The sequence below is a fragment of the Solanum tuberosum genome, unplaced genomic scaffold, assembly GCF_000226075.1.
Source record: "Solanum tuberosum cultivar DM 1-3 516 R44 unplaced genomic scaffold, SolTub_3.0 scf00325, whole genome shotgun sequence".
NCBI lineage: Eukaryota > Viridiplantae > Streptophyta > Magnoliopsida > Solanales > Solanaceae > Solanum > Solanum tuberosum.
In genome coordinates, this window is record NW_006239251.1 from 682,283 (window position 1) to 693,017 (window position 10,735).

General features: G+C 34.8%; 1 protein-coding gene across 2 annotated transcripts; it reads right to left on the reverse strand.

The window, feature by feature from the left end:
• Positions 1-460: 460 nt before the first annotated feature.
• LOC102579695 (uncharacterized) lies at positions 461-8,912 on the reverse strand. Of its 2 annotated transcripts, XM_015314925.1 has the most exons (6): positions 8,777-8,912; positions 7,124-7,553; positions 2,011-2,039; positions 997-1,914; positions 826-845; positions 461-791 (listed from the first exon to the last, which is right to left on the reverse strand). In XM_015314925.1, the coding sequence occupies exons 2-4, from the start codon at positions 7,449-7,451 to the stop codon at positions 1,018-1,020; spliced, it is 1,254 nt and encodes a 417-aa protein (XP_015170411.1). In that variant the 5' UTR covers positions 7,452-7,553; positions 8,777-8,912; the 3' UTR covers positions 461-791; positions 826-845; positions 997-1,017. The 2 variants fall into 2 exon arrangements, with proteins under 2 accessions (XP_015170411.1, XP_006360635.1); XM_006360573.2 differs by having other exon boundaries at positions 461-845; positions 8,777-8,911.
• Positions 8,913-10,735: the final 1,823 nt, after the last annotated feature.

The window sequence follows — 10,735 nt, forward strand, 5'->3', positions numbered from 1 at the left end:
GCTTGCTTTCGATTCTCTGACCTGCTCTAGACACAACAAGGTCATTTGGTAGCTAGTAAAAACACAAAACTTGTTCATGTAGAGCTTGCTTTCGATTCTCTGACCTGCTCTAGACACAACTAGGTCATTTGGTAGCTAGTAAAAACACAAAACTTGTTCATGTACTATGTATTATTTTTCGTACAAATTATACCATGTTTAATAGCTAGTTAATAAATAAGTTGTTTAATGTATAAAATTAATACGCATGATAGAAGATGGAATAACTAATACCCCTACATAATTACTACCAGCTACCAAATGACCCCTAAAATGCTCAGTCTACCAAAAATTAGTCAACTTCAAGCAATAACCAATCATGTCCAGCTTGAAGTCGCTACTTCAACTTGAGTACTCTATAAGAGCAATAGTCAATCCTTTTAAGGTGTCATGACATTCACAGTTGCTGATAAATGGAGTATTAGGCGCTCTAACTGACTCAAATAAATACAATAAGAATACAAAGTTATACAAGGACTGATGCTACTCTTAAGCAATGAGTAGAACACCAAATATCTGCTACTATATAGGCAATAGAGATGAGCACTTTTAAGCATCATATATATAAAATCTTCAGGACAATTTTTCATGGGTAACCCAATAGAACATACACTGAAACAACAACTATTTTCAATTTGCATCTTCTTTCCTACTTAACAAATTAATCATCCACCTTGTATTCTTCCCATTTTTTACAATGTATAACTTGCCTGCGAATGCATTGCATTTCAACCATCAAGATCATGACTGCTTTCACGACTCTCTACTACCCAAAAAGGCAGCTGAGAGAGCATACCCATGGTTATCTGCACAAGTGAATGCAATGTAAACCATTTGTCAGACAAGAGTATGGGATTTGGATTAACATCTATCAGAAATCCACTGCAAACCGACAATGTAAACAAGAAGGGAGCTTTACAATATTACTGGTTGAAATGTCTGAAGGAATTTCCTTACCTTTTATGTCCATAAAGAAACCTACTTCTTGTTAGATCTTGTCCAGGAAAACCCCCTTCTCCGAGTTGAAGGACTCTCAGAGTAGGATCTTGATCCCTTTGAACCGAAGGAGAAATAATGCCGTAGGAAGGGCCTCTTTGAAGGGCTCTTCATACTGGAACTGGAGCTCATCCTGGGACACCCTCCTTCATGAGCACTACTTTTCTGACGCTCGAACCGAGCAAGATTGCCACTAATATCACTGTCAACAATCCTGTTTCGAAATCTCTTTCTAGCGTTCAATTCTATCTTAGCTTTTGCTTTTTCATATATCTTCAAGGCCTGCTTCTCCCCAAAAGTACAGACAGGGCAAGCTGGGTCATACCTATTGATTTCAGATGTCATATTCTCCAAGCACTCAGCATGGAAAACATGGCCGCAAACTAGAACAGCAACAGCAAGTTCATTCAATAGCTTTGCACATATGCCACAGGTTTGGAGATCGAACGAAGATGACCCAGAACCTCGGCTAGTAGCCCTTTCACGATGGAAACCAAAGGATTCACTATCAAATGACCACCTGTCTCGACGAGGATTTGCCAGGTCAGCAAAGGCAGGAACTGACCAACCATCTGATGATCCACCATGAGAGCCCCTAGTTGAATCATTACTCCAACCAGGGAGGAGCACAAAAGAAGATGATTCTTCGGAAATTGAAAATGTAGGTGACTTCATCCCTGGTACACGGCTATCAGAAACTTGCTGTCCCAGTTGGTGCGCTGAAGAATGGCGAGGCAAACACGGAGTAAAGCTAGCAGGAGGCAGCTGGCCACGCGATGATAAAGGAGATGCAGATAAAGATGAAACAGAGGGAGCGGATGGAGATAGCTTTACAGGAGAGGGGAATGAAAGTGCTGATGAACAAGCGAATTCTTTAACCTAATTATCAGAAAAAAAAAGAAAGCAGGAATGTCAAAAACTCATAAATATGCCATGAAATTGTCTTCAGAAATAAGTAAAATGCGCTGTTATTACCTCAGTGGAATTCCTCTCAGCCAAGGGATCTGCAAAGACAAATAATAATAGTCATTTTCCAAACAAACATGATTTCCATCCATAAAGGGCTACTTATATTTTCATAGTATATAGAATCTAAGGAGAAGAGGGAAAATAAAATGTTTTGTTATACTTACATGTAAAAGATAAGTCACAAGAAGAATAATGGTTATGGCTTCCATAGCAATTTACACATCAAAATCGTACAAAAAAAAATCCCTTAACAAACAGTATCATCAGGGGGCAAAACAAAAACATATAATAGGGTATATAAAAGAACACAATCTATCTTTGGGGTAAATGGCCTCCAATAAAGATATGATGAGTCAGTAGAAGACTTCTACCATATGATATGCTGTAAATATTTCATCACATCAAGAAGGCAAGAAGAATCAAAATCATAGAACAATGCCTTTGGAAGAATTAAAGGCATGACATTTCAACAAAGAAAATTACAATTGAAGTTATCATGTCCCATCCCGACTACTTCCATCTATAAAACGCAACATTCCAAAGAAAATTACAATTGAAGTTATCATGTCCCATCCCTACTACTTCCATCTATAAAAAGCAACATTGAAAAATTGTTTCCAGATGAGATCAACAAGATTCTCTGTTCTTATCAATGGAGCTGCTCATGACTCCTTTTCAGCTTATAGAGGAACTAGTCACTGGTAACATGCATTGAACATTTATCTTCAAATATTTAATACAAATTTTGTATTGAAAATGATAAATTTTAAATGAACATGCATTGAACGTTTATCTTAAAATATTTAATACAAATTTTGTATTGCAAATGATAAATTTTAAATGATACATATACTATTGGACTTTCTCTATGCTATAAAATAAAAATCAGAACACACAAAAAACGTAATGACTCATATATAAGTTGAGGTTAGAAAATATTGCAAATTTGATATTACTTTAGCAACATTGTAGTACTTTAACTTATACAAAAATACATACTATAATAAAAGAACTTAGCTCCTTAAATTAACTATCATGCATGAAAAATAAAAATTAAACTGATACATGAATTGAATCGTATCATGATCACCCAAATGCAGTTAAAAGTCACGGAACCTTGCTTTGACACAAATACATGAATACTCCCTCCATCCCAATTTATGTGGCACTTTTCAGATTTCGAGATTCAAACAAAAAATTAGAAGATTCCATGCATAAATTACCGGTCAAACATAAACTCTCGAAAAAACAAAAAGCGTCACATAAATTGGGATAGAGGGAGTATAAAAGAACTTAGCTCCTTAAATTAACTATCATGCATGACAAATAAAAATTAAACTGATACATGTATTGAATCGTATCATGATCACCCAAATGCAGTAAAAAGTCACGGAACCTTGCTTTGACACAAATACATGAATACATGAATACTCCCTCCAGGGATGGGGATGATAAGTACCCTGATGGAGAAGAAAACTCAATAAAGTGTGAACATTTTAACCAAAATGAAATAATAGAAATGACTAATTTATGATGAGATGTTAGGAAAAGTAGAAAATACTCAATTACTTATGAGATGTTGGAGTAGTTGAAAATACTCAATTTATTATGAGATGTTATGAGTAGTAGAAAAGACCCAATTTATTATGAGAAGTTTTTACTTTTTTAAGATAAAAATATCATAGAAATTTTTCTACTTAATATATAATTAATTAGATTTTTTATATATTATAATTTAGTGTAGGGGTAAATGGTAATTCAACTTTGTACTTTGGTGCTTCCCCGACACAATATATATATATACACACACGATCCCCTGTCTCCATCCTCTTTTATTCTTGTTATGGAAGGACCAAGTAAATTGTTCTCAAAAACTGTTCACCTCAGTTATATGAAAGGTTATGCAGCAGACCACAGAGGAGATTTGAACACCTCTCACATTTTATATTCATATGATACTTTGATTTCTTGTGAAGCTGAAGAGCAACAAGTTCTTTTTTTCAGAATGATTACTGGTCGTCATATTAATTTCTCAAAGACATTCCAGTTTCCTGTAGACATTGTTCCCAACATTAAATGACTGGTCTACATCTTAAATTGCAATATTGGCAACCTTCCCATATATCTGGGATTACCCTTGGGAAAAATTCAGGTCTATTTCTATTTGGGGCTGCATTCTAGTGAAGGTGGAAAAAAGACTTTCAAATCCGAAATGTCAACATCTTTCCTTGGGCAGTAGATTTATTGGCATCAATAGTGTACTCAATACCCTACTAACACTATTCTCCTATTTCCCTCCCCAGTTTGGTCATTGACAGATTGAACAGGCAGAAAAAAGAATATTCTTTGGCAAGGTAACAAACAGAAGAAGGTTAGTCTGGTAAATGGAGTCGCCGCAGATAAGAGATAGAGCGGTCCAGGAGTAAAAAGATTTGAAAACATACAAAGAAGACTTATTATATAATGGTTGAGAAGATCTAATAAAGATAACAATGCCCTATGGAGGAGAATTGTGAAAGATAAATATTCTTTACTAGATCACTAGATGACAAAATTAAGGACACTCTACATGGCACAGTTTGATGGAAATTCATTAGATCATTCTGGGAGAATTATTTTCCAACACAAAATCACTTCTGGAGGATGATGAACAGATTAACCTTGGGAAGACTGGAGCAGTAGATTTATTGGCATCAATAGTGTACTCAATACCTTACTAACACTATTCTCCTATTTCCCTCCCCCAGTTTGGTCATTGACAGATTGAACAAGCTGAAAAAAGAATATTCTTTGGCAAGGTAACAAACAGAAGAAGGTTAGTCTGGTAAATGGAGTCGCCGCAGATAAGAGATAGAGCGGTCCAGGAGTAAAAAGATTTGAAAACATACAAAGAAGACTTATTATATAATGGTTGAGAAGATCTAATAAAGATAACAATGCCCTATGGAGGAGAATTGTGAAAGATAAATATTCTTTACTAGATCACTAGATGACAAAATTAAGGACACTCTGCATGGCACAGTTTGATGGAAATTCATTAGATCATTCTGGGAGAATTATTTTCCAACACAAGATCACTTCTGGAGGATGATGAACAGATTAACCTTGGGAAGACTGGCTGGGGACTTCTCCTCTCGTGGATCAATTTCCAGATTTGTACACTATACGTCTCAGCAAAATGCTACTGCTGGATGACATTAAATTGGAACCTCATTCTTTACAGGACATTGTTATGTTTGGGAGATAGAACATACATGTCTTTTGTTGTGACTTTTGAACCTAACAGCATATTTACAGCTCTAAGCAAGTCTGGTCCCCCAGAGTAAATGAAACATTCCAAAGGCTTGTTCTCAGCCAATCTAGCTACAAGTAGTTAACTCCTCCTGACACAAGTTCGTAGCCATGGAAGAAAATTTGGGGCAGCAGGCTCCATCCAAGGTGAATTACTTTATTTGGTGGTAGCCAATGATGCTTAGAGCCTCAGCCACCCAAACTCCAGAGGGAGGGTTCCATTTATGCAGTAAATGTTCGTAATGAGAGGAGCAATCAGAGGATTTGAATCATCTATTTTTACACTGTACAGTTACCTCTCAAATCTGGAGTCCTTTTCTAAACATCCTGAGAATTAGCCTGTCAATGCATAACTCGACGGTAGAGTTTCAAAAAATTTGGGAGTAAAAGAGATCTCAATAAAAATGCAAGTTACAGTTGGAACACTATTCCTCAGGCTGTATGGTGGACAGACTGGATAGAGAGAAACTTTTATGGCAAAAAAAGGAGGCATACATAGCCTTGCAAGAGAATGTAAATGGCATTATTGATACAGTAACTACTTAACATGAACTGCAACTATGTTTTGATGCATTAACTTAGTGCTTCTTTGATATCAACAAAGATTGACCCTTGTTCATAAAAAATTCTGACTAAAAAATGACGGTCCAAAATAGAGGAGAAGTGTACTTTAGCAATCGATCTTCTCAGAGTAAAGAGGTAGGGTTGACATTTCCTAAAGGTTGAGGAAAATAGCAGTCTACATAAGCAAGAAAATGAAAAAGTACTCACCATATTTAACTAATGTTATACTTCACTCTAATAAAAATACAAATGCAAGGCATATATATGAGGCATACAAGAGAACTTGGAGATTGCGAGTTTCTTTGAGAACAAATATTTGATCTCAACTTTGAAGGGGTAGCAGAGGACATTCCAACAAAACCTAATATTTCTGTTCCCGAAAACTCAAAAGTAACAACCAACAACCCTATAATTAAGCAAGTGACAACTTAAAGTATTCTTTATCCTTTGATAAAGCAAGTGACAAGTAACTATTAATTTTAACAACCACCTTTCAAACAAAATATTTTATATGTTCCATGATCTAAAAAAGTTGATCATAGCAGCACCACAAGAAGCATAAGAAACTACATTTTCAGCTTAAGCTACTAGCAGCTCCCCAATTGGAGAACATGCAAATAGTCTATATTTTCAACCCCCTCCACTACTTAACTTCATCTTTTGATAATATCCTCTTATCAAGACAGAGTAGCCATCATTCACCACTGCCAGCAGCTCAATCTTCTCTATGACAAATCTAGACATCTCAGAAGCAACAAAGCTCACTTGTAGAGTACTTGACACCCAAACAAAATTCACAATAAAAAGGAAGCTCATTGTAAGGCTAAACAATTTTACATCCGAGAAGCACACACATGCAACATATTTCATTTCAGTGCTCTCTACCTCCTGTTTTTAACCTAAAATCAACTCTATACATTACCCTTCTCTACATTTAAACCTAATGAACATCTCTCGTGTGAGAATTTGGTCTGCTAGTATTAGCTGATTAGTTCTTCCTGAAGAGTACTTGTGATCTTTGATAAAGTTTTACCTCCACATTCCCCACACAGGATGACAAAGCATCCACCATTATGTCATCCAATTAGGTATTCTCATATTTCACAAAGTTCAAAAAGGGAAAAATAAAAGGCGATTCAAATTCATCATTTGCAATCAGAACTTGACATCTTATTTCTCTTCAATTTGCATAATCACCTAGTTGTTACGTATTTATCAGTTTGTTTCATACAAAAGCAAAAGGGAGAGCGATGCAAGTACTAACCCAATAAAGGAAGTGAAAAGTTTCGATTATTTCTTTCAGAAACTGGTGACTTCTGCCATGCAAGTGATCTGAAACTATCCAATGGACTACCCTCTTCAGATGCATATACTGTTCCTACAGTTGTTCCAGATTTAAATTCTAATCCGTCATTGCCACCAATTCCATCAGAAGACCAATTCACTGGCGTCTCCTCCCCAGCCACTCGTCCCCGATTATCCCACCGAAAGCTCCATGTAGGAGATTGGCGGACATTTCTCTGCAAATTTTCACAGCTTGATTCATCTAGAACAGCTCTATCTCTGGCAGCAACACAGCAAGCGGAACCCATGCTTGCTTACACACAAAGCATACAATACTTGGGCAGCTATCAGTCAGACCAATGAAAATGCCAGTATGTTACTTCACGATTCAAATTTGAGAGTTAAATTTTCTGAAACAACAAAAAAGAATGAAGTCAAAAAATCAAAACTATCGAAAGCAAAGCACATATGCATTTTAACTTTCGCAGCAAAATCTTTTTGGTACACAAGAACGCAGTACGAATTATCCTTCATATTGAACACATATAGCATGTGAAGGGTTTGGGTCCCAATGCTTTCATACATGCCATATTAATTGGACACTTCGAGGCATTCAAGAGCCAATCTCCAAACTCAACATGGATATTTTCCAGGTTGCTTGCATTGTTAAACCCATTCAAGTTTTGTACAGAGATCGCCATACATCATGCTTGCACCACCAAGTCACCCAATACAACACTCTCACACCCAATAGAATAAGATTTATGCAGAAAGTAGCAACAGTTAATTCTGAAAATCTGGGAAGAGATGCCTCTTAGAAGAGAAAAAAATATTCATTGAAAATACCAATATAACATTCCACTAGAAAATAAATTTCCCATTTTTAAAAGATCACTTTCAGCTCAAAACGGAACTGTGATTTCCAATTTTGTAAAATTCTATAGGTCTAACATACTTCAACAACAAGGCATTAGAAGAGAATAATCCCATAAAAGAAAAGAACCTTCCTAGTGAAGAATTACATACAGTACAGTCAACACAAACACTATTGTTCGATGAAATCCAATTCACTGAATATGATACAAGAGTTATTCTCCGTGTTAATTACTACAAAAAAGCACAAACTGAAAGAACTTCATGCTGAAGAGTCAGCACAAACATTACTGTTCAGCAAAACCAAATTCAACAAATCTTATAAACATGTTATCATTCGTGATAATTATTACACAATAAAGCAAAATATCCATTAAATCAGATCCCCGAACTAAACCTAAGATTCATTTCACCAATTCTATTATTAAAAAAAAACTCAATCACATCTAACTAATTTGCAAGAAATCACTATTGCGGAGTGAGTCCCTGTTGCAAAAAAAAAAAAAAAAACCTAAAAATGTATCAAACACAACGGAGGTCATAGACATCCAAAATCTAATAAAATGATAAAATAAAAAACAATCAGCAATCATCTCCCCAGAAACCTCAGAATTTCCATTACTTATCTCTAAACCTAGTCAATCACACATATCCATTCATCAAACAAACTCTTCAGCTCAAATAAGTACATACAACAAATTCCAAACTATATAAACATATCAAATCTCTGTAAATACAGAATAAACCGATCAATCCTTACCGTGAAATTCGCCGTCCGGCGACGGTGTAGCAGAGAAATCAAGCGATTAGTGAAGAGAGGGGGGGGGGGATGGGTGGGTTATATATATGTAGAGAGAGAGAGAGAAGTCAGGTCGTTTTAGACGGCGATTTGCAAATGCTTATTGCGTTTTTCCGTTTGGGGGTTACAAAATAAACATAAGAATTTCACGGGAAGGATGGTTTTGTTTAAACGGCGTTAAGTGACACGTGTAAGGGAATTGTTTTGTTTGCTATATTGGTTAAATTGCCTCCTTTTTTGTCACTAAATTTGCAAAACCAGTGAGTTAAAAATATTGGGATCCAACTTTGTTTGGAAGGTTGTTACTTGTCATTTCATGTATCAGTATTATAAGTATTATTTGGAGAGAGAAATATCGTAAACACTCTTAAAATTAGTATAAATTATTAGTTTTGTCTTTAAATTATTGATCGTCTTAAAAATACTTTTTTATTTGACTTACTAAAAATTTAAATTTAGATATTCCCTTCATTCGCCACATGACATAGTGAGTGGTCTCAAGCTCTTGTAGGGGCATGAGACTCCTAATAAAAGAATCAAGAGAACGGTTGAAAACATCTCTAAACTTAGCAAGAATTTAGTGTGTATTTCACTTATATTGCAAATTTGGTTTATATTTAAGTTCGCATGGCTAAGTAAAAGGGTGTTTTTAATAGTGTCAATAGCTTGGAGATGAAATTAATAGTTTGTGTCGAGTATAGGGGGTATTTTCAATACTTCTCTCTATTATTTTTGATGAATGTATACTTAAATAAATTATATTTTCTTCGTTTTGATTTACATGATGTAATTTAACTGAATATGAAATTTAAGAAAGAGAGATTTTTTTTTAAAAAAAATTGTGATCTAACATAAGTAATATATATTTGTGTGACTATGCATGAGACTTACGCTCAGCAGATCGATGAGACTGGCGTCTTGTGTTTTAGGGCTTATGCCTCTCATAGTACAATACCTAAAACATCTCGCCTCACGCTCTACATTTTAAAATATTGTTGCATTGTGCTTTACTATTGTAACACAATTTTTTAAAGGGTAAAATTTATAAATGCATACATGTGGATAAATATATAGTTTAAGGTATAATTACGTGCCTTTATTTTAGTTTTTGAAATAACTTTTCGTATTATAATTATTTTGCCATATACATGTATGTGGCACAATGAAATACATGTATCTCAGATACATACATGTCAAATTAGGTGTTATTTGTTTTATATACACTATATCCAAGTGTGATTTGCATATATCAGGAGATATATTGTTTCTCTCACTTGACTCTCTCTTCTCTCTCGCTCGCGTCTCTCCCTATAATTTTGTGTTTCAGAATATATTCCATATCAATAATACATAATATTTAGTATCTTTAATACATATAATTGACTTGATATCTGAAGAAACGGTATATTTGACTTAAAATTTGATACGAAATTATTAGTTAATGAAATAATATATAATTATTTCAAACTATAAAGTGAATTGGTACTTATAGTAGGAATTTGTGTGTGCAATTTTTCACCACTAGAAAACATCTTTTAATATGTAATTGGAAACAATTAAATGTTTATTTATATAAGTTATGGTCTATATATGCAATATCAATCCAAAGAATGGCTAGCCTGTTGAACATGATTCTCCTTCCTCACCTGAGAAGAAGAAATCCAAAAATGCATCATCTAATTCATAATGTTTGGGACCAAGTTTATGGACATTCATTTTGGAATTAATGTTATGGGCCACATTCAGAATTTTCCTCCTCAGCCCATCTTATATTTTCTCTTATCCAGATTTTGTAAATATCTCTAGAGAATAAAAGTTTGTTATTATCACAGCCAATAGGAGAAGGGACAGCTGGGAATTAGTTAGGGTAAAACTTTCTTTTTGTTTCTTTTAGCTTGTATATATAAATGGGTTTGATAT